General features: G+C 34.4%; 2 protein-coding genes and 1 long non-coding RNA gene across 3 annotated transcripts; 1 reads left to right on the top strand and 2 right to left on the bottom strand.

The window, feature by feature from the left end:
- Positions 1 to 305: 305 nt before the first annotated feature.
- Positions 306 to 20,219, top strand: LOC132752991 (protein usf-like). The gene is made up of 4 exons (XM_060743408.1): positions 306 to 454; positions 2,913 to 3,017; positions 13,304 to 13,516; positions 19,663 to 20,219. The coding sequence occupies exons 1-4, from the start codon at positions 452 to 454 to the stop codon at positions 20,029 to 20,031; spliced, it is 690 nt and encodes a 229-aa protein (XP_060599391.1). The 5' UTR covers positions 306 to 451; the 3' UTR covers positions 20,032 to 20,219.
- LOC132753002 (uncharacterized) lies at positions 14,675 to 17,996 on the bottom strand. The gene is made up of 3 exons (XR_009628892.1): positions 16,804 to 17,996; positions 15,967 to 16,045; positions 14,675 to 14,935 (listed from the first exon to the last, which is right to left on the bottom strand). It is a non-coding gene; the product is annotated as an uncharacterized LOC132753002 (long non-coding RNA).
- Positions 20,220 to 23,897: 3,678 nt separating the features above from the next.
- On the bottom strand, positions 23,898 to 25,365 carry LOC132752981 (ras-like protein rasC). Its single transcript, XM_060743398.1, has one exon. It carries the CDS (start codon positions 25,189 to 25,191, stop codon positions 24,571 to 24,573), a length of 621 nt encoding a protein of 206 aa, XP_060599381.1. The 5' UTR covers positions 25,192 to 25,365; the 3' UTR covers positions 23,898 to 24,570.
- Between the last annotated feature and the right edge of the window lie 569 nt (positions 25,366 to 25,934).

Here is a 25,934-nt window from a genome sequence, read left to right as displayed (position 1 = left end):
ATCCCTCTATGTTTAACTTGTCTGCAAAGTCGTCTGCAAAGTATACCGTCCCCATATTTGCATATTACAAATGGGGTTTGACATTTACCATGTGATTTTACTAATTATTAATAGTTTTAACGTGACTTTTGCTAAAAAGAGACGTAAGTTCATTCCAATATCTCAAAGGGGTTCCATATTACCCCCTATAAATCTCCCCTGGATCCGTGCATGTATAACCTAACTACAATCTTCTTGCGAGTTTGCGACATCAGCCATTAATTGTTTTAACTACAATTTAGATATTTATGAACCCTAAATTGTATTATTTTAATTATCTAGCTTAATATCCTAATTATAAAGAACGGTTCAAGTGACCCCAGCCATATTGCCATTTAATTTAGTTGTGTGCAGCCTTTATTAACGTGTTTTTGTGGAGACCGATAGCTGGTATTTCAGTGATTAATAGAAAATGGTAAGAGTTTAAGTGTTGACAGTTTATTTGGATGCTGGCCTTTTAACAGAACTATTATAACAAACATTCTTCTTGTGTGGAAACCTCTTAATTTAAGCCAGTAATATTACTTTTACGAAAATTGATGGGAGATAACTATAACCGCTTCCATTCCGTATTAGGTATCGGACCACCAATAGTTGTATTATTGCTACTTTGTAAGTTTGTACACTCATGTATGTACAACATTTTGTTTGTTTGTTTGTTTCATTTTACGCCTTTTTCCAACAGTATTTCAATCATATACATGGATAGTTTCCTAACCATCGTTCCTTGAGAGTTACACCAGTACTAGACTACATTCCTCCGCGCTAAACTACCAAAGCATCTCCCGGGGTCGAACCCACGCCAGAGAGGTAACTGGATTAGAAGTCATCGACTCTAACCCCTCCACCACGGAGGCGGTGTATGAACAACATTTAGAATTAATTAGAAATGGATTAAATGTTATTTTTTTTAAGAATTTACATTTCCTTTTCTCTATCCAGCATAAGGTCCCGAGATCAAGACCTAATTTACACCCCCCAAAGGTCTGTCTCTGACGCCAAGCAACTAATCCAGAATGACATCAAATTATATTGCAAATCCATTACAACGTGTAATTGAGTTGGGTTCGATGCAATTTACTAAAATCGCTGTCGTTGATGGGTTATTGCCGTCCATGGAAGTACTTAAAGGTTCCCGTGTGCCTTGAAATATGCTCGATAACATACACTGTGGGGGTGGGGGGTGGATAGGGGCAGCACGTACGTCACTCCTTGCTAAAAAATTCCGGAAACAAAGTGATCCCTCGGAAGCATTTACACAACAAAAAAAATAAGAATTGCAGACTCGGTTTGATTGAGTCTGTACATCTCTACTAAGCATGCTAAGCCTTTGTTTATTTTCAATAACCGCTAACATATTAACTTTTTGTTTAAGCCATAATTTTGTTTTGATTCAATTTTTATGTGGATCAAAAACAACAACAACATAAATTTACTAAATGACTGACTCTAATTGTAATTTCAATGACCTTAGGTCTATGTATTTTAAACATGCAGGCATTCCCCAAAGTTAATAAAGAGAACAAATTAAAGGAATTGGTACATGAATGTGAATGCGATGAAAGGTTAAAGTTCTATCTGAAACATTTATGTCCCAGGCACTATATATTAAAGTAATATAACACATTTTGAACAAAAGAGATTAAGAGGTATTTTTTCTCAGTGAATTTCCATCTTACAATTGGGGGTAAAATGATAATAACAATTTTCTGCTATTATCCAATTGCCCACTTAAAAAATTGAATAGATCGAAATAGGATCATTATCCGTTCATAATCTCAAAACAGAATAAAATGCGGATTGTTATCAATAAACAAATTGTTGCAATAAACATATTTTTCTGTAACTATCTTTCAATTCATTTGGTATAAAATAAATGAATATGCCTATTTTGATTACGGATTTTTCTGCCGCTATCTTGCTCACTGGATAAAAAATAGTGTTAACAGTATCATTATCCGAGTGTCCAATTAGAAGAAAAAGAAACATTGTTTTCTGTCATTTACTCATTGCTCATTGTATGTCTCCCATTGCAGACTAGATGAATGAACATTATCGTCTGCCATTATTCCATCACCGAGGGCGTCCGTGGCCGAGTGGTCAAGGTCGTTGACTTCAACCCACTTGCCCCTCACCGCTGTGGGTTCGAATCCCGACAGGGACTTTGGATTCCTTCATGTGAGGAAGCTATCCAGCTAGCTTACGGAACGTCGGTGGTTCTACTCAGATGCCCGTTCATGCCTGAAATCATGCACGGAAGGGCACCTGAGGTCTTCTTCAACCAGTAAAGCTGGAACGTCGCGATATGACCTATACAGTGTCGATGTGACGTAAAACCCAATCAAAACAAACAAACAAACAAATTCCATCACTGAGGTAAATGTCACAGGGTGGGAAAATGTGTAAGCAGCCTGACAGGGACTTGAACCCTGGCCCTCGGAATACCGTTCCGTGGCTCTTCCGAATGAGCTATCCGGCCGCTTACACATCTTATCCACAAAAAAGTGAACAGCTCTGAACCGTGACAGGCTTCCTCCGCAATATTGAAATTCGTCCTTGATTTTCATAATGCTACAAAGGAAATGCTAATTAAACTCTGAGCTATAAGCAGTCACGGCCCCACGTTGGGCGCCAAATGTCACATGGTGAGAAAAATGTGGCAGCCCGGGACCTTCGAAATTCCGTACCGCGGCTCTACCGACTGAGCTATCCGGCTACACATCTTCTCCCCTAAATAGTGAACAGTTTTGAACCGTGACATAAAGATAAATAAAGATTATTGTCAAGATTAATAACCTACCGGTAGAATATCTGAAAAAAATGAAAACTATTTTGTGCCATTATGCCCTTAGAAAAATTTATTCTGTTTACAGACAAGGACGGACATTACTTTCAAATCTGAAAATGCGAAAGGAGATTGCCCCGGTGTTCTACAAGGAACGGGACAGAATAGAACAAAAGGACTGATAGTCTTACAGGTAAATACATGTGTTTGTTGTTTGTAATTCCCAAAATATTTATTATATTATTCTTTAGTAGTATTATGAACCATGACCTTTTTTGGACCTTTTGAGGACAGCTTTGCATAATAGGCTTTTTTGGGGTTGATTGAAACCATTATAATCTAGGTCGCCCATGAGAAAACCAACATAGCGCAGAAAAATGACGTCACCGAGAAGAGGTTAAGACGTCTAAATATGCACGCTTTTTTATCTATTTAACGCGTATCTAATTCCAAATTGTAACATCACTATATACATGTTTATACGTTGCGCGTTGTGCGCACGAGAGAAATTTGCGGAATACACGTATTGGCTCATTCCCAATAAAGTGCGACATTTGAGCTCTAAGATTTAGATTTTTTTAAATGTATGAAAATTCACATTTTATGGTTCTGTTTCGCATCTTTATATGTATATTACATGTTTCAAAAGTTTTTTTCATTTGGACATTCATAGTTTATTACGTATGGCTTTCGATGTAAACATAGGGTGTGTTAAAATTAAATTCTTGAAAAAAGTGTATGGGCTTTACTTGATGGTTTGTTTGAACGTATTTTTGACGCAAATATATCTAAATTTAATGCCAACATATTGGCATTAGTATGTAAATGTTGGATATTTTGTTAGTTTTTGTGAATTTGTCCATTTGAAGTTAAAATTAAAGACAATAGATGGAAACACTTCTTTGTTTTTTATTTTTCCTAAAACATACAACTGTTCAACTTAATATCAAGCAAAATCAAAAACACTGAATTGTAAAGCAATCATGGTAACCCAAAGTAAGAATACATTTCTTGTGAAAATTAAAAAGACTTAGTCATTGAGTTTCACTACAATATTGTATCATACAGAAATTAAAATGTCCCGTACATTACATATAATTGTCCCGTATGTTACTTACTCAAATGACTGTTTCAAATAATCATTTTGTCTAATAAAACATTTGAAGGTCAGTCTTCCATGATCTTATCTAATGCTTACCTTTTCGATAAGACAAAAAAAAACAGTATCATTGACAATAAACAAACTTGTGTACACAATTTTTAAACATTCTCATGTAATAAAGTATGATATTTTATTTTATACACATGGTATATATTAAACATAACAAGAGAACATGAACTTCTTTCACCAAACTTTTGATAAACAACACTTTTAAACATACTGTTTGCTAAACAGTAACAAAAAACAAAAATTTAGACATTTTCAAACATTTTCATTTTTGTCCCGTACGTTTAACAAAACTGCTGTCACAAACAAAAGTATAACTATACTGTATTTCAGCCGTTGAATTAAGAAAATAATGAAATAATCATTGCAAAACAACTTATGAAGAAACAGAAACTTTAAACATGGGCAATTACATATATTTGCCTGACAGAAACGTTACAACCATGACATTGTCCCGTATGTTATAATTTCACGATGTATTTGTCTGGCTAAGTTTTAATGTTCAGAAAACTGATCTTATTAATTTTCTAACATGTTAAGTACATAGTCTGGGAAAGTAAACATTCGACCAGTCTTGCTAGTTGGTACTGGCTCCTCTACCACACGCAAGATCTCATCATACTCTATATCGTCAACGTCGTCACTTAATGGCCACTTAAATTTTCCTTTAACCTTTTCACATTGTTGCATGAAGCTTACACGACCTGATTTGCCGTTGTCGTTGATTTCAATTATTTTGCCACACAACCGGTCATCTTCATATTGCACAACAACAAAGTCTCCAACTGAAACTTCCAGACATTCAGGCAAAGTACTTGTTTCATTTGTGTCTGAGACATTTGGTGTCTCATTTTTATCATGATTTTTATCTTTTATTGTTTGTATCTCATTTATTCTAGAATCTTCTTGAACTTCTTTTGTCTTTGAACATCTGTCATCTTGCTTTACTGACCTAGTTGTAATAGCCTTAACTTCCCAACCACATTTAGAATGTACATTAAATTTGGCTATAAAGCAATTATTACACACACACGTTGTGTTTGTAACAGCAATTTGTCCATCTTCAGTACCCACGACAGAATGAAACATCATTGAACCTTTTACTGATTGTATTTCATTGTTTCTCTTTTCAATTGTCTCTTTCTTTGTTTCATACTCTTCCTCTGTTACCAGTTCATATTTAATACCTTTCTTGTTCAATGTAGCCCATGAATAAAAGTCGGATGCATCCTGTATAATTTTACCCTGCTTTACAGCATTGTCCGCATTTCTCTTCGTTGTCCCTCCAATACCATCACAGGGTCCCTTGCCAGCCCACTTTCAAAGTATTGCCATGAAGCAAAGGTACCATAGAGCTTTGGAAACCTGCTCACCATATCAAATATTGTTTTATTTCTATATTGGGAGGAGGGTGAGTCTGTCCAAAAATGGACACATTCTAAATCAGGTACCAAAGATTTTACGACCTTCATCAGCTTGTCGATTATGGATATTACCATTGACGCATTATGACGGAGAACCTCTGAGACATAAACGTAGCTTTCATGTTTCAATTCACTACCTCCTCCTCTAAAGTAAATGACCGCTGGGTGCAAGGTTACCATTGAGCTATTCCAGTAAGCTGATTAAATCTCCTCGAGAGTATTACATGTATAATTCTCACTGAAATCCATTTGGATGAGAACATGATTATCAGGCAATTTATCTTTCATAACTTTGATTGCATTGTATTGCTCTTTTACTCGATGAATATGTGATTCAAATTCTTTGAATGCCTCAGTCATCCTTTCAATGAAGTCGCCCTTTGACAAACTAACTTCAACAACTCTTTGCCTTTCTTTTCCGTTCTTAAGTTTTACTCGCTTCCACTGTTGGTAATTCACATCTTCGTTGTCTGGAATTGTCTGCAACATCTTGTTTAACAAATCAGGTTTCTGGCTGTACATTTCAACAAACTTGTCTGGGTTTGTACAACTATTCACATTGAGACATTTGAGAGCACGAATCAGAAAACAAAAGTTCTTATGTTTCGAGCAAAGACAAACACTCCTCGATGCAAAATTCACTAACGATATGTGCTTTGGTCTGGCGTTATAGAAGAATGTTTTTGCTACTCTGAATCCATATTCAGCAACAAATTTCAGATGCAAGTTATACGAGTACATGTAGTCATTCAGTACTCTTTTCTTAATTTTAACCTTGCTACTTTCAACTTTTGTACTGTCTTTCTTTCCAGGTAACATTCTGGAATTGTCATCTCGCTCTAGAAATGAGACTATGTTTTCTGTGGCACGCATTTTATATTCACTCATTCTTGATCTTTTCTTCACTGCTATGTTTTTCGTGGTACTTGACTTCCCCCTATCAAGGCTAGTAGATTTTTCTAGCTGAGCTTTCATTCTGTATTTCTTAATGATCTTTCCGGATGCTATTATGTGCACAATATCTTTCAAATTCTGTCTATTGTCTACTTTGGCCTGTTTTATTTCGCGACTTAAACATTCACCAAAGACCAACCTCTTTTTTTATTTCAGGCACATCGTTTGCTTTCAACCCGTACTCTTTCAATAACTTATTACTTTTACTCCTCGGTGTCGTGGCTTCTTTCTTAGCTGTATAGCGCTGGAGTCTTTTCTGAGCAGTTTTCAATTTCTTCTTTAATTCTTCATTTTTGTCTTCAAGAGTTTCTATCCTGCGATATGATCTAGCTAATGCTCTTGAAACTCTTTTCTTGTGTTTTCTAGAACTTGTTGATGGGAAAGGCAGCTTTACAGTAAGGGCCATATCGCTTGTACTTCACACAACATTTTCACTCGTTGGAGGCACGTGCTCATCGGATTCTTCATTTTCATTATGATATTGTATTTCTCCTTTGCTATTTCTCATCTTTCCCCTGAATCGTGCCTGTCTGATTCTATTTAACTTTCTCACATGCTCCCTATTCTTTGAATTCATTTCAGAGATAGGTATTCGAGACCTCTTGACTCTTTCTCTTTCTGCTTTCAACCACTGTCCACCTGGAAGCGCTTTCTTTCTTTCCCTGTACTCCCGCATCCTTTGTGCTTTAGATTTTGCCATCCTGAAACGCACATAAAAAAAAATCAGTCTACAAAACTACCTCTCATAAAAGTAATGCACGGGACAATCACTTCATAACGTACGGGACGACTTAATATTATGGCAGATCATGTATATTAACATTTTCTATTGTCATTTAACACATAAGAATTAAAGGATTATGTATATGTAAATGGATGTTTCCATCACAATCTTTTTTACATTTGATTATCATAGAAAAAATATAAAATATAGTAAACCTAGGAGAATCGTATGATTTTAAACTGTTTTGCATATTTTTCAATATAAGTGTCTATCCTTACGGACGAGTTATTGCTAAAATCGTGTTTTATTTCAAAAGATGTAGCAATTGACTTCGTTTGTAACTGCTGAAAAGTATTTTTAAGATTATAAACTAATATCAAATCTGTTTTACAGAAGCCATAACAATATAGTAACATACGGGACAAAATCATGTAACGAACGAGACAAAATATGTTGACAAAATACACAAATGTTGCATGAAACATTACATGTATTATGTTGTTGTGCAGCGTAAACAACCTTCCTGCATACAAATTAAGAACTAATATATTTTCCTTTGTCACAATAATGAAAATTCTAACCTACCTTCTAAGTGCAATGAAAGTAAAACTTCAGTGTATCACATTTTTGTAAATATGGCGGTCGTTTACTTTCACAACATTCGGGCAACTAGTTTTGTGTAAAATGAACCCAAAGATGAATAAAACACAGAGAAACACAAGGGTTTTCAGTATTCTGAAGAACATTTTATCCCGAACGTTATACCTCGTACGTTATTTTTCAAATGAATTTTTAAATTTACTCGTTTATTTAATTGCGATATTTGTCTCTTAATTACTTGAGATAACTACAATTTGTTAAACTATTATCATACTGTTCTTAATTTATATATGACACTTAGATCGCTATGATCCCTTTTGCCCTTTGTTAAAAAATGTTGTTTTTTGGAAATAATGTTATAAATTGTATTCAAAGAGCAATAAAATATTGTTAAACATCGCTATGCATATCTGACGGGCGCGTGTGTTCAAAGAATCGTCCTGTACGTTATCGCTCCAAAATCACGGTCATTCGTTCAATAATGTCGAGTGAGTTTGGAAAAAAAAGTATTGAAAATCTAAAAATCCGTTTCATTGTGGACATATAGTTAGCATTACTAGATCAAATGGTCAAAACTAACACGTTTTAAGTGATTTCATACTTCTAAAAAGACACACCAAGAAATATTGTACCGTACGTTTATTAATTTTGGCGACATAGATTATACAATAGTACGATTTTTACATTCCATGGGTAGTAAGGGAAAATGTTAAATTTTTGTAAGATGGCACATATGCCTATTGAAACTAAACATTTTTACATGAATTAAACCAAATATGTATGTTACTTTCAATGTTAAATAACGATGCATAGTGATGACGACATTGTGATTTTTAAACCCCAAACAAGATAAAGAGCCTTTCATCATATAACACAGTTCGATGTGTCATTAAACCTTTATGAATAATTTACTGTTATGGTCATCCTTGTAAAAAAATACATAGAATTTTATGATAGATCATTACAGTGTCCAAATATATCCAGCCAGACAGTAGCGACATCAAATGTCGTACTTAATTGGGAATGAGCCATTAATGAAACGTTTTTATCAAACCGTTTTCTTATAATACGTTACATTTTATTATGGGTAGCTCTAATTAGAACGTTATGCTCGCTCTCACTCGTCACATTGCGTGATACAAAGTGGCAAATTGTGATTTATTTAGAATATATATCATGCGTTCGTTTATTTGCGATAACTTTACTTAGTTTATAAATGAATATTAATTTTAGTAGAATATTTGTTTCTGCCTTTTAATATAGAACGATCGACATTCACAATTCAGGTATATAAGTGCGAAGTAATTCATAACATAAAAGATAAATGTAAAACAGTTACGCATTTTGGCAATAAAACAAAATGTCTGTTTCTCATTTGTTTTTATATTATTTGAAGTACATGTAATTGTTTAGCTAATTTTTGTGTCGCTTTGAAAAGGCGACATATAGGGATTACTTTTGTCGGCAACGTCGTTGTCGGCGTCGTTGTCGGTGTCGGCGTCGGCGTTTCCTAAATCTTGTCCGGAGCATAACTCAGTCACTATAAGTCTGATTGACTTCAAACTTGGTATGCATGCTTCTTTCAATAACCCAAAGTGCAGTGTTCAAGAATCGGTGCTCTGCACTTCTTAATTTTTGAGTTATTGTCCTTTGTTAATTTTCATACTTTAATTTTGTCCGGGCAATTTCTCTCCAAGTATAAAAGCTATGGACTTGAAATTTCATAGGGTGATAAATCTAATTAAGAAGAAGTGCAGTGCGCAAGAACCGGTACTTTGCATTGCTTATTTTTTGAGTTATTGCCCTTTGTTAATTTAAATACTTTATTTTTGTCCGGGCCATTTCTTCTAATGTATAAAAGCCATGTACTTGAAACTTCTTAGGATGATAGATCTCATTAAGAAGAAGTGCAGTGCGCAAGAACCGGTATTCTGCATTTCTTATTTTATGAGTTATTGCCCTTTGTTAATTTTAATACTTCATTTTTGTCCGGGCCATTTTTCCGAAAGTATATATAAGAGCTATGGACTTGAAACTTCATAGGATGATAGATCTCATTAAAAGAAATGCAGTGTACAAGAACCGGTACTCTGCATTTCTTATTTTTGAGTTATTACCCTTTATTAATTTTCATACTTTATTTTTGCCTTGGCCATTTCTCATAAATAATAAAAGCTATGGACTTGAAACTTCATAGGATAATATATCTTATTGATAAGAAGTGCAGTGCAAAGAAACTGCTGCTCTGCACTTCTTATTTTTAGCTCACCTGAGCTTGCTCAGGGTGAGCTTTTAGGATCGGTGAATGTCCGTCGTCCGTCGTCCGTCCGGCCGTCCACAATTACTTGTGAACACTCTAGCGGTCGCATTTTTGCCTCAATCATCATCAAACTTGGTCAGGATGCTTATCTAGTTGAAAGCTCGGATGAGTTCGAACATGGGTCATCTCGGATGAAAAACTAGGTCACAAGAGCTAAAAATAGAAAAACCTTGTGAACACTCTAGAGGTCACATTTTTGACCCAATCATCATCAAACTTGGTCAGGATGTTTGTCTAGGTGATAGCTTGGATGAGTTCGAACATGGGTCATCTCGGATGAAAAAGTAGGTCACAGGAGCTATAAATAGAAAAACCTTGTGAACACTCTAGTGGTCACATTTTTGAACCAATCATCATCAAACTTGGTCAGAATGCTTGTCTAGTCAATTGCTTGGATGAGTTCGAACATGGGTCATCTCTGATGAAAAACTAGGTCACAGGAGCTAAAAATAGAAAAACCTTGTGAACACTCTAGTGGTCACATTTTTGACCCAATCATCATCAAACTTTGTCAGGATGCTTGTTTAGATAATAGCTCGGATGAGTTCGAATATGGGTCATCTCGGATGAAAAACTAGTCCCCGGAGCTATAAATAGAAAAAACTTGTGAACACTCTAGTGGTCACATTTTTGCATCAATCATCATCAAACTTGGTCAGGATGCTTATCTAGTTGATAGCTTGGATGAGTTCGAACATGGGTCATCTCGGATGAAAAAGTAGGTCACCAGAGCTAAAAAATAGAAAAACCTTGTTAACACTTTAGCGGTCACATTTTTTGCATCAATCATCATCAAACTTGATCAAGATGCTTGTCTAGGTGATAGCTCGGATGAGTTCGAACATGGGTCATCTCGGATGAAAAACTAGGTCACAGGAGCTAAAAATAGAAAAACCTTGTTAACACTCTAGTGGTCACAATTTTGACTCAATTGTCATCAAAACTTGGTCAGGAAACTTGTCTAGGTCATTGCTGGGAATAAATCGAACATGGGACATTTCGGATGAAAAACTAGGTCACAGGAGCTAAAAATAGAAAAAATCTTGTTTACACTCTAGTGGCTACTGTTGTGATCCAAATATTCTGTTAATTGGTCTGAAAGTTTGTTTTGATGATTTCTAAGTCAAGATCGAACATGGGTCATCTTGGATGAAAAACTAGGTCACACCGCCCAAATATGGAAAACCTTGTTAACATTCTAGTGGTCACATTTTCGACTCAATTATCATCAAACTTGGTCAGGATGTTTGTCTAGGTAATTGCTTGGATGAGTTCGAAATCGCATGTGAAACTATGTCACCGGAGCTAAAAATAGAAAAATCTTGTTAACACTCTAGTTGCTACTATTTTGATCCAAGTATCCTGGAAATTGGTCTGAAAGTTTGTTTTGATGATTTCTAGGTCAAGTTTGAATATGTGTCACCTGGGTAAAAAACTAGGTCGCACTGCTCAAATATGGATAATCCTTGTTAACACTGTAGTGGTCACATTTTTGACTCACCTGTCATGAGACTTGGTCAGAATGCTTGTCTAGGTAATTGTTTGGATGAGTTTGATAATTCAGGTGAGCGATCTAGGGCCATCATGGCCCTCTTGTTTAGTTATTGCCCTTTGTTAATTTTCTTGTCCTGGTCATTTCTCCTAAAGTATATTGTTCACAAGTCGACACATCCGACTCGCAGAGTTTAAGTCTAGTATGATATTGAGCAAAGCGTCATTTACGGTGATTTTTCGATTATTGGGTTTGCAAAGTAGAAGGGGAATGACCAATACAGAAAAGCAATCGAATATAAAATTATGTATAAAAATAAGCTCAGAACACAGCGACTTTACTGTGGAAACTATAAGGAATAATGCAACAGCCGGAAAGCAGCGCTACGCAACTTCCTTTGTTTTGATTTATTTATTTATGTGTAATACATGCCACTGAAGAAGGTCTGTTCACAAGTAGTTATCATTTATAAGAATCTTATACATGATTAATTAACATTTTTAAACAGTAGTGTGTCAAGGAGAAAAATGGTTTATCATGTAATAATCATCAAGATGAATGTAAAAAGATTAAAGATTTAGAAACTATATGATTGTATATAACTTTCTAGAACACCATTAGGAAAATAAAGAACCGTTCGAATAACCATTTATAGATGCTGGTAGTTAGTCATGAAAATTGTAAAAACATATCGACCACATGAATATATAACAAGAAATAATTCAGTCAATTTTGCTATAAGAGAAATCACAAAGTGATAACGAACAATTGATAATTATTATGACTATAGTGCATCTCAGTAAAACAGATGAAAGCAACACTTAGAAAGCGCCTCTTATGTACTCTATTTAGGCCAACAAATAGTACGATTAATAAATGCTACACTTTAAGCTGATGTGGCAACAGACTATCTGTATATATTAAGAATTTCGTTATGTACACCGCCAGGGCCGGCAAAGTCAATTGTCCGTATTGCCGTGGTTGTCCCATAGCCTGTACAGACAAGAATTAAGTATGTTAATATCATACAAACAAGTTAAAAAATGCTTCATATAAAAACGGACAAGTAAGTCAAAATCAGATTTTGCCGGCCCTGCACGTACAGTGCAATTCAATGAACTATTGTCATTATAAGATCTTGATCTTAACATATAGTTAATTGAGACCACTTTGCTAGGCATACGAGGACATTATGCCGGCAACGTCATTACGGACAATATGGACTTTAATTCTTACTATCGGATCGTATATTTGTATACTAGTATTTTGAACTTAAAGTATCAAAATATAATGTATGTTTTCTTCTAAAATTGTATAAAATATTTGATATTCACTTTTCAAATGCTTAGGTATTTTTGTTTTGTCTCTTCAACAGGGATGTGTTCCTTTTTAACAAACTTAATGTTTCAGGACTTCCATTGTAAAATAATTATAAAAATTATTAAAAACACTGATGTTATTATTACATTAATTTTAATGGTGTTTTATTTTTTTTGTTTAATTGGGTTATTATAAGAATATCTATATATGGAACTTTGTATTTGGCGAGATTTGAGACTTGATTTTAATATGTAACGGTATTACAAGACCGATAATTGTAGTTAATTCCATGAAAGCCACATACATGTACAAGCAATTTGGCCATGACGTAATGGTATTATGGAAGAGGAGACCGTTGGCATTGTCCACTTTTTCTTTTTCTAAAACGGGATAGATCTAAAACGTATTCTAATTATGTACTTTTACACTTATACTTACACAATAACATTTGATTGAGTTCCGTTAATTTATTGCAAGGAATGGTGGGGAATGAATGATCAGATCAAACAGGAAGCAGAAGAAATTGGTGAGATGGGAAAGTTTGTTACTTTGGTTCCCGACCTTTATAGGGGCAAGATAGCAACTGACACGGAGCAAGCTGGGCACTTGATGGGTGAACTTGATTGGCCAGGAGCTGTCAAGGATATCCAAGGAGCAGCAAAATATTTGTTAGAAAATGGATGTACCAAGGTGAGAAGGAGTCTAGCTTTTACATTGTATTAAGCAGTGCGTCTTTTCAATCTTAAAAACACGTTTTTTTCCTATTTTAGATTTGCCTTCATATATATAAGAACGGTATTATGAAATATAAGAAGAGGTTGGAAAAAATGTAATAACATTATATTGTTTTCTTCTTGAGGGAGTGAATGTAGTCAGTAAAAACAATGCACTATATGTTACAGTCAAACGCTTGACACAAACGGAATTTGAAATAACTTCAAGATACTTTGATGGATACCCTTGCAGACTTTTTTACTTTGTTAAGATGTATAGTTGTCATAAAGCAACATGTAAAATTGAAAATATACATTCTGGGATCCTTGAAGATCCTGTATGTTGTAATTAAGGTTTGTTACCATATTGAAGTGAAATTTTATATATGTATAAAGTTATGTTTCCTTTGAAGAATATGTAAAATTTGTACTGCAAATAATTGTTCACATAATACGTACTGATGTAATCATTAAACTACATGCATTCATTTCTTATTGAAAAACTTGATTTAGACTTTATAGAAAATAAATTTCTAATTGCCCCCTTTATTAACATGTAATGTAAATTGGGTAATATCTTTACAAATAATGCTTTTTGGAACTTACGCTATTGATAAATCTTCAGTTGAGCATTATTTTTATGATATAAAACCATACAAAAATCACGGGGGGGAATCACGTGACTTTGTATAGTAATACCCACGAGAAAATGGCGACTGGTGAGCCCCGGTAAGTACCTTATTATGTTAAATTAAGGTGACAAACGTTTCTTAAATCAAAACAAAACCTAGTGTATCATATGCGCGTTAATTTTCTTCAAATGATAATACAAAGTGCATTATCCTACGTTTTGTGGTTTTTGAGAACATTGTTTGAATTGTGTGAAAATTGCACATTCAGCGATAGTAATTCGCACGAAGCGATTTAATTTGGTACCAAAAAAAAGGAAAATAAACTTACTTTCTGCACTTAAGACACCAAATCAATCATTTTATTGACATCTGTTATCGTAGAAGTTCATATAAAATATATTTTCAAAGGTCTGTAGCCTACAAATGTTCTTTGCAAATGTATAGTAAGTAAAACGAACAATTTCTGGATAGTAAGTTACACGAAAACAAAAAAGTGAGTTTCACGCACAGTTTCCATTAGCATACATATACATTAAAAGAAAGTTAAAGTTCATATGTTAAGAGATAGAAATACTTATTTCAATTATTCAAGATCAAATAATTCACTTTTTTATCTATAGGACGAATGCTTAATTGGTTGTTATTATAATATTTCAAATGAACTTTTGGTGGGATTTGATATTACACGGCTCAGTGTTATTTTTCTGTGGCGATAGTAGTTCTTTGACCTCTGCAGTTTCAGGTGTGTCTTGGCCCTCATTTTTCTGTAATGAACAATTATAATTGCTTGTTAATTGGTATGGTGATGTTTATTAACTGAATGCTGATCGATGTTTTTATATGGCGGTATTTGTTACATTTAGTCACTATGTTACTTAATTTATGAAAATATGTTGAAGAATTCGCAAGAACAAAATAACTTCTTACAAAAAAACAACAACAAAAAACAACAACAACAAACAACAATGATACAGTGATACAAGTTATGATTAAAGGCACATTGTTCCTCAGAAATCCATATTGTTTTATTTCTTTAGAAATGTCAAACATGTGTTTGATAATGTTTAAATAATGGATAAAACGTATGATAGTATTTTATTGCAACTGAAAAAGGTAGCACTGAACATTATATTAAGTGATGTGTCGCTAAGGTAGCAAAATGTAAACAAAGTAGTATTTTGACTTCCATACGAAATACTTATTCACTAAAGGTATACCATTTTCCAACAGAACCAAAGATGTAAAAGATAGTTTGAGTATCTAGCAAATGAGTATGTTTTCGGAAACTGTAACAAGATACCAAAAATAAACAGTTTTTTTTTAAAATAAAAATGATAGCATTTAAGAGGCATAATGGACCTCCAAAGAAAAACGAATATTTGAAATCAAACGGTCAAAGATATGAAGGCAAGTGGAGTAAAAAAATATTTACATAAAACAATCTTAGATGCTGGGTTTCAAATCACACCGTCAATGTCGGGACACCTGAGTTAAAGCACCGACGTTTTGTTAGCTAGTTTGATGAAAGAATTCAAGGACTCTGGTCGGACTAGAATCCATAGCGGTGAGAAGCATGTGTATAAAAATCAGGGACTTTAAACACTCGGCCATGGACGCACTGAATATCTTATTTACTCTATCACAAACAAAAAGTAAGAGTTTACGACGCAACACATTTGCACATGGTAAGAAAATAAACGTATAGTAATACATAACATTTTAACAAAACTTCTTGGGTTTATTTATAAAATCTGCCAGTGTATAAAAGAATAAATTTAATAAAAACTTTGTATACCAGTTCTATGATGGCATTAAATATCAATGTGAAATGGCGAATGTCTTCTCCTTTGCGTTTTTGGTCCAAATTGCAAATACTGAAAAATAAATGATGGTGTTGTAATATTTCCTTCTGCACAGTTATTTCTTTATAAATCTAGTTCTAAAGATAACGGATGTGGGTCCAGTATTACGTGAAAAAGGGCCAAGTGTAACGTACATTGTTGAGTATCAGTGTCAATGTCTCATTTAGTTATTTTAAGTTAAGTAATCTTTTATGAAATTATATGAATATGAATACATGTATTATGAAATAATATGAATTATTATTAAAATACTCTCTCGATATTTGTTTCTCTGTCACCGTAGACGGAACACACTTGCAAATTTGAAACCAAAAGAATTATAAAATAGTTTCGTCACATTTAAGTAAGCTATTGGAAACTGTGCGTGAAACTTACTATTTTGTTTTCGTGTAACTTACTATCCAGAAATTGTTCGTTTTACTTACTAAACACTTGCAAAGAGCATTTGTAAGCTACAGACCTTCGAACAAAATTTTATATGGAATTCTACAAGAACAGATGTCAATAAAATGATTGATTTGGTGTCTTAAGTGCAAAAAGAAGGCTTATTTTCATTTATTTTGGTACCAAGTTATATCGCTTCGTGCAAATTACTATCACTGAATGTGCAATTTTCACACAATTCAAACAATGTTCTCAAAAACCACAAAACGTAGGATAATGCACTTTGTATTGTCATTTGAAGAAAATTACCGCGCATATGATACGCCAGGTTTTGTTTTGATTTAAGAAACGCTTGTCACCTTAATTTAATATAATAAGGTACTTACCGGGGCTCAGCAGTCGCCATTTTCTCGTGGGTATTACTATACAAAGTCACGTGATTCCCCCCCCCCCCCGTGAAAATTGTGTTACAGGATCTTTAAGTAATTTTTGAAAAGCGATTTCCAGGATTGAAAACAAAAACAAAACAGAATTGAGATAATAATTTGTCATTCACGGGAACTCCAGTTAGTTTTTACGGGCATTGCGGAACTGGAAGTTTATATTCAAGTTCTGCGTACCATTTCATGAAGGTCTGACCTAATAATTTGTATGCAAGATTTCTGATTATTCGCTCATTCCGTTTTCAAAATGATCGTTAATTTCCGTTTTTGCTGTTTACTTTTCTCCCGTTTTCACTGTTTTTGGTTTACAGACACTCAGACTGCACTTTAAGGCCATCAAAACAAACTCTGTATTTATTGTTTATAAAATATATATTCATAAGAAACTTCATGCATGGATATAATTTCATAAATTACATAAATTAAGCAAAATGAAAATAATTTTAATTGTAAAGTTAATGTTGTGGTTGCTACAATAACAAACAAAACCAAAACAAAATAAAAATATATAAATAAACAAAACGATATACAACCAAAACAAGTATTTTGTAAACGTCTTTATGTGACTTATGCCCCTTCCTCGATGATCTTTGTTTTCATTTTTTTAAAATATTTAATGCCACTTGTTAAATCATTAAAAATACCTTTACTGAGTATTTTAGCAATATCTGAGATACTCCTTTGTAAATAAAGAAAAGAAGGCAAATGTGTGAATTACAATGATCAAACTACAGGCCTGTCAGTAACTTATCGTTTCTTTCAAAATTGATAGAAAAGGCTGCGCTCTTCAGACTAATTTAAATAACCATGTCGATACCCATAATTTGTTACCCAAAAATCAATCAGCATACAGACGTCATCATTCATGTGAGACTGCTTTACTCAGACTTGTCAATGATCTTCTAGACGGTATGGAGAAGCAAGAGGTGACAGCTCTAATTGCAAATAGATCTAAGTGCAGCTTTCGACACCCTTGACCACAACATTCTACTCGACGTGTTACACAGTCAGTATGGTGTCAATGGTACCGTGTTAGCAAGGGTGGACTCGTACCTGCGACATCGTAGTTGTCGCGTCAGTGTTAATTCTACTGAATCGACACCACGATTGCTGGAATGCAGTGTACGTCAGGGGAGCTGTCTTGGTCCGTGGCTCTATCTCACATATGCGGGAACCCTATTTGATGTGATACCAACAACCATATCTGTGTACGGCTTTGCTGATGACCACATTGCTAGTCAACGCTTTCGACCAACTTCAGTGACCAATGAACTTAACGCTCTAAAGCAACTTGAAGACAGTGCTGTAATCATCAATGACTGGATGAATGCCAATAAACTCAAAATGAACACCACTAAGACAGAATTCATTATGTTTGGTAGTAAAGCCCAACTTGGTAAATGTTCAATTAAAGAAATTGATATCGCCGGTGATAAAATTCAAAATGTCAGTGTCATAAGATACTTAGGTGCCTACTTAGACGAGGGCCTAAGATTCTCAACACATGTTAAGACCAAGTGTAGAACTGCTATGTTGAATTATTTGAGAATAAAGAGCATTCGCAAATATCTGACTCAGGACGCTACAAAAATCCTAGTATTGTCGCTTGTAATCTCACATTTGGATTATTGCAACGCTATATTGTTTGGCATTTCAGAAAGTGAGTTACAGAAATTACAGCGTATCCAGAATATGTGCGCTAAACTTGTTTTGCAACGCGGAAAATATGATAGTTCCAAAGACTCTTTGTTTGAACTGCATTGGTTACCAATTAAAGCTAGAATCAATTTTAAAATACTATGTACAATGTATAACTGTTTTATGGGCAATGCTCCGGTTTATCTAACAGACTTGTTACACAAACCTGTCATAAAAAGACGAAATCTCAGATCTGTTGATAATATGGATTATTGTTTTGCTGTCCCCTTTAACAAAAGGAAAACATTTAACGACAGAAGTTTTAGTACCGTTGGTCCAACTCTCTGGAATAAATTGCCTCTATATTTAAGACAGTCGTCGACTTTGGACATGTTCAAGAAAAATGTCAAAACCAAAGATTGTGATTGGGCTGTAAACTTATCGAGATGTGGAAATGTGTTGAAGATTTTACGAAAATAACCATTAAGTTTTATTTTCTTTTTTTTTTATTATTATTATTATTATTATTTATTACTATTCTTTTCTTTAAGGTTTTAATACTTTATATTTTACACGGCTGATTTCTTTTGCTTATTTTTTTTGTAATTCATTTATCATGCATATGTGATTTTTTATATATATGTACATACTTTTATTATCCTTTTGTACAACGCCATTGAATATGTATATAGAAATAGGCGTTTAATTAAATAAAACAGTTTCAGTTTCAGTGTGCGTTATTTGACAAGACATACTCGATGTTCTTGTTTCCACTATTCAGGATAGCATGTGCAAGCTCTTGATTCATCCACCGGGACATCAAAAATAGAATAATACGGTTACAGAATGTGAATCAACGTTTTCGAAAATATGCATGTCACAAAATATTATAAACGTATATAGACAGTTATAAACATTTTCATTAGATAATTAACGTGCTGCATAACCCTGTTTCTCTTTCCCCTTTCAAATAACTTACGTTTAAGACTTAAAGTATATTATGCTTTTTATGGGGCTTCGCTGTATAAGGCCTACGGACTACTATTCCTATGCACCAGAACGTCATACCGTGCTTTCTTTAACAACAACACAAACGCACTTCTAAGCAAGTATAGTTATATTTCCTTTATAACATTTTCTCTTCTGTACTGTTTATATTTTCAGGTGGGTGTGACAGGATTTTGTATGGGGGGAGCTTTAAGTCTGGCAAGTGCTGCCCTCGTACCAGAGGTGTCCGCAGCAGCTCCATTCTACGGAATTCCAAGTGCAGATTTGTGTGATGTTGGCAGTATAACTATCCCAGTACAGGCTCACTTTGGAGAGGATGATGTCTTGAAAGGGTTTTCTTCAAAGGAGGATGCTTTGGCATTGCAAGAAAAAATGAAAGGAAACAACAACTTTGAGTTGATTTTATACCCAGGTTGCGGACATGCTTTCACCAATAAAACAGGTCCCCTTGGTAACTACAAGGAAAAGGAATGTCGCGAGGCTTTGACGAAGATGACAAGTTTTATGAACAAATGGCTGGCTTGAAAAACATCAACTAATTTGACTTCCCTACGCATGTTTGAAACAGTCGGGGACCTTGGTGTGATAAACGTTTTAATTTGATTGTAAATATGAGTGAACTTATCAATTTGAGAAATAACATTTCTTTTGTATTTTCGGAAAATATAATAAATTAAACACAGTTTATAAATAGAAAAAACACTTTACTGTTCCATGATGATTTAATTTTAATTTACACGAATCTTCATATACATGACCGAGTGGTAAAGGTCGTTGAGTTCAAACCCCTTTCCCCCTTACCGTTGTGGGTTCGAATCCCAGAATCACCAGAACCTTTGGATTCTTTCATGTTATGTAGCTATCTAGTAAGTTTACTGAACATCGGTGTTTTTACTCGGGTGCCCGTTCGTGCCTAACAACTCAACCAAACAAATACATGAACGAGGGCTGTTCGGTAAGTAAACTAAAATAAATTTACCTGTAACCATAGAAACCCATGCACTGCATGCTGTAGGCAACCGTTTAAATCGCTTTATGATCCTATTTTATTCATTACATAGATTTGAAGTAGTTATACCGCTATAATATTTAGTTTTCATGTTAAAAATGGGTTTTGGTTATTTCTTGATCTTTGTGATATCGTATTTGGTCAAAGATAACGCACCTGCCCATCTCGCTACATAAACTGTGTTTGAGATAGGTGTACTTTGATTCACCCGTCATACTGATCTGACCTAGCACCGATGGGTTTTCGTATTTGTCCCAAAATTAGGGCAGAAATTCGACAGTCTATCAGAACTTCATCAGACATGATACTAGTGAAGCCATACAAACATTCGACGTGTATGTATTTTAGTGGTATATGGAAACATTCGCCATGTGAGTGTACAAACACACAAGATCAGCATACGCGAGGATTACGCCAAGAGATTGGGACGTTCAATTGATTTGTAAATGGCGTTAACAATTTATGTTAAAATTCCACGAACTTCTCGAATAGCCCTCGTTAATAGGTACATGTATTTGATTTGATGTGTTAGGCACTTCCTTTGAAGACTTGTCAGATGGTGAAAATTGTTGAGAAGTTACACCATACAGATGTGTATTACGTATATTCTGTCCCAGCTTGATCTAATCATCTAGCGCCAGTGTTACTTGCATTGATATTCTGAATTTAACAGGAAACTTGTAGGAACCTTATAGAATATTTCTTTGCAGCACATAATTCTCACGTGGAAGAATCTAAAGTCCATGACGGGATTTGAGTATAGTAAGTTATTTACAGTCCGGTTAATGAATCACTTGATACAAAAGTATATGTGCTGTTATACATTCTTTTACTGTAACATCTTTATCCCCTTGAGGTATCAATTTCAAACTTCAAATATATATTCCTTATCATGTAGGCAGCGGGTCATAACCCAAGAAGCAATCTTTCCAGAATTATCTTCCCTTCAAGTTATAATTTCTATAAAATGTTATTTTTGTATATAGATTTGTTCTTTATTTCCTGGATGATCGACTTAAAACTTCAAATATATGTTCCTTATCAATTAACATATCATATGTAACCAGTTTTATAATTCTAGCACAAATTTGTTTCAGAATTATATATATCCCCAAATTCGAATTATCCTTATTCTTTAATTTGTAACAATTGCTTTTTTATTTCTTAAGGTATCTTAAAAAAATAATTATGTTGGAGTGGCGGCGTGGCCGAGTGGACTAGTACTCTAAGGATTGCTGACCCCATGCATTGTTTTCTTAATACTCTTTTATCTTCCAACATAATCGAACTAATTGAGTATCCCCTTCAACGTAGTAATTATGTTTAAAATGTTATTTTTTACTATGACAATTTCATTTTTGAAGTTTTTTTTATTTGTTTGGGTCGTCAGACCAAACAAATAATGGTATCGGAATTTCAGACTCTAATGCTGTTAATTGCAAATGCCGAAAGTAGTCCACATTTTTGAAGCGGTTACTTCCCTTTATATTTACACTTACGCCGAAAATTCAGGGGAGATCACTGCGCAAAGATGGTCAAATGACAGACGCATTAATTTTCAAGCAAAATAATTCCCGAATGGTCGAAGATTTCTAATATTGTTCTATTCTTTATAGATATACATGCTAAGAGTAAGCTCCATGATTATTTAAAGCTGTGTTAAACAACAGTTAGCGTCGTTATAAACCCTTATTAATTAAAAATAATATAGTTTTCTTCAGGCCGTTTACAGATAAATTCACCATAGCCGAGGGGTTTGCGCGCTTGCTTAAGAAGCGAGAGGTTTTAAGTTCAAATCCCAGTTAAGGCAACTCAATTTTTTTTTTTCAAATTGTATAAGTCAAATAAACATTGGATTGAATATCACTGTTGCAATTAGTATTTTAGCCAATTAACTACAATTAAAACGCTGGAAAGCATTGGTGGCACTATACAAAAACAAGTTGGTTTATAATCTCACACCTTCGCCTTCTGACATTCTGAGACCCAAACAAATTCAGCGCCTTCTGTGCTTTGATCTTTACTGCGTCCAGTATTTATTCAGTCGAGCGTGCTGTCTCCTCTCACATACCTAAGCTTTATCGTTATCTTCTAGGATATGAAGCTACCTTCATTCACCATTAAAGAAATTCCGCTTTGACATGTTTGAAGAAATGATTTTACAGGAAAGATTATTATCTCGTGTATACCACCACTATTGTATGTTTTAGCAATCAACTTTGAGACACTTCAAAACAATCCCAGTAATCAATAACAAGTTCAGTCTGCATGTATACAAACTTCACTGTTAAATGAAAAATGTTTAAGTTCTGATGATCTTATATATCTCTCACAACCAACGGATAATTTTCAAAGTGATAGAAGGTTAAAACTGTCCATTAAACACATTTTCAATGGAGCAGAGTATGCCTTCTACTGTGTTTGTACAACGTAAATACAAACCATCCAACCAACCAACCCTGTCCCCATCTCACATTTAAAATGCCTGCATATAATTATAATTTGAGTCGCGCCATGACAAAACCAACATAATGGGTTTGCGACCAGCATGGATCCAGACCAGCCAGCGCATTCACATAGTCTGATCAGGATCAATGCTGTTCGCTATCAGTCTCTACTTTTAAAAGGGGTTGGTAAGCGAACAACATGGATCCTGATCAGACTGCGCGGGTGCGCAGGCTGGTCTGGATTCTTGCTGGTCGCAAACCCATTATGTTGGTTTTGTCATGGCGCGGCTCATTTTGTGTTCTCGATCTGAACAATGTTTGAGATTAGTGCCTGGCTACAACAAACGAAAGCCATTCGAAAAAGGCCCGGTGCTTAATTGTTTTACAAAACTCATTTTAAATTTACGGCAATCTGTTGTCAATACTGGATTTTAATGAAAAATTGTTTAGGTAAAAAAAATCTCATATTATTACATTTGAATCCTGGAGATTACGTCTTTATGAAACACTGACGCACATTTCATTTTCGCATCAAAATTTCTCTACTAATATTTAATGCCAATCCTTTTTGTGGCCATTGACATTTATGTCCGTTTTCTGTCAGTCTGTCTGTCCGGACAAACATTAAATGGTTTAATTAAGGGCTTCATTAGTCTGTAATTTGTTTTAAAATGACTTTAAATAAATGACTTCCACATTAAAATGATGCGTCACGCACAAAATAGGTCTGGTTCAGAACTGTTCACTACCTAGGTGAGAATATGTGTAAGCGGCCGGATAGCTCAGTCGGTAGAATCGCGGAACGGTATTCCGATGGTCTCGGGTTCGATTCCCGGTCAGGCTGCACATTTTTGTCACCCTGTGACACAAGTAAAGGTAACACTTGTTATGAAGCGTAGATATTCTTTAAGTCAGACGAAAAATCGGATCGCCTATGGTACACGACGGGCAGCGTCGGGTAATTTCTAGCTAATTCATAGAGGGATTACAAAGGTATTGTAACCTTGTTACGAAATGAATTTATTTTCAGGTTGCTATGATGTGATATGGTACTTAAACCGCACATACAGTTTCTCGGAAGAAAAGACGGACTGTTTTGTTAGTTGGCTATTAAACATGGATTGATTAAGACAAGATAAGCTAGACGAAAAATAATTTTATATTGTTTGAATATTTTGATAACGAATATGGTGAATGCATGACAATAAAGAACCCAGCAAAACAACACTTAATAAAAGAAAATGTTTGAAAGCACAAAAGTACACAAATTTATCATATAATGCTTATAAAATGCATAACAACATTAGATTCGTTTTTATAAGCATAACTCATTGATCAAATCAAACATTTTTCAACAAATACAGACTGGCGAATAAAATTGCGTCCAAAATTGAAATCACATTAAAACTGGCAAAGAAGGAGGAATTACATTTGTCATGCCTGTTACTTGAGCACCAGCAAAAAGCATGGATGAAACAACCAACCACTTATAGTGTTGCGAGATGGCTAACTTAACGATAAGCGACGACAATTAAAGTAATTAGACAATTACTCAGCCAGGGCGTTTGCTGCTAAGAACAAATTTACATTACATTAAGCACCCATTACTTATTTGCTTCCTGTAAAAAAAGATTTTAATTTTCTTAAAATAAAAGGAGATTCAATGTTTTCTTTAATGTTACATTTTGATACACTGCCAGCAAAACACCTTGAAACAGACTCTTCTAACGCATCTGCCTTCAACGAAAGCTTTCGTAAATCAGAAAATATCTGGCTTCTGTTTATTTTGGACACAATATTTGTAAATTTCTGAAGTGTTTCATGTTGAAAAAGTATCTTGTAAATATCATTTGTGTGAAGTTTGTTTTTAAAAGACACTTTTATGTGTGAGACGCCATCCTTGCTGAATTCATCTTTCTGTTTGAAAGGAATGTCAAATTTTCGTTTACAAGCGTCAGCTTTGTTTCCAACGACAATAATTGGCATCCCTTTGCCCTTGATTTGATCTATTTCATCTCTAACTTTTCTTACGTAGCGTAAAGATTCTTGGTTGTCTAATGAGTACACAAGCACGAAGGCATGTGCAGTTTGTATAGCAAACTTTCTGATTGCTGCCGCTGTTGTTGCATTGACTTCCATTAGCTCTACGATAATTTCTACTGGCGATTCTCTTTTTCCATCTGCTTCATCTTCTATGACAAGTTTGTTTTGTGTAAATAGATCAATCATCGTAGATTTTCCAACCCTATCAGAACCAATCACTAGTACCTGTACCTTGTTTTCTTGAAGATTTGTAGAGGATCTACGTCTCTGATACACCCATGGCAATGATACCCTATAATTGCAAATGAATCTGACTACTGTATCTGTTATATAGTTTTCTAAGCTAAAAAAGCTAAATGACACGGAACAAAAGATTATGATCATCTCAAAAAAGAAAAGGTAGTATTCAAGCCGTTAATCTATCTTTTTTTTTATGTTAGATATAATTTATAAATACATGCACATTTCAGTTTATGCAGACACACTGTATTTATATTGAATATATTCTAATTGTTTGCTGTGTGTTTTTTTGTTCGCAAAAAAAAGTTGCGATTTACATAATAGTTATTCGGATACAGGTATAAATAAATGTCAGGTTTTTTAAGATTATTTTTAAATGTATTAAAATAGGTATCAACGAATTATTTTAATTACGAAAAGCATAAACTATTCAAACATACCTTTGTTGTACTGGAGACTTTTCAACACGACTTTCAAAGATCATTTTTGAGGAGGTTTCTGACAGACAGATACAATTGGATTCCTCTATGGAACTTTTGTATCTATTTTTCCACTTATGCGTCAAAGTTCTATGAACATCTATAACGCGATACGAGTTTTCAGTCCTTATATTGCCTACAGAAGGTGTTAATGAAAGCACAACTTTCAATATAATAGGTCACTGACAGTACGTGATAATTTAATTTCAT

The sequence above is a fragment of the Ruditapes philippinarum genome, unplaced genomic scaffold, assembly GCF_026571515.1.
Source record: "Ruditapes philippinarum isolate M1 unplaced genomic scaffold, ASM2657151v2 ctg11871_1_1_1_1, whole genome shotgun sequence".
NCBI classification, from domain to species: Eukaryota; Metazoa; Mollusca; class Bivalvia; order Venerida; family Veneridae; genus Ruditapes; species Ruditapes philippinarum.
The sequence above is the reverse complement of the archived record's forward strand: the minus strand, read 5'-3'. Positions and strand labels throughout refer to the sequence as shown.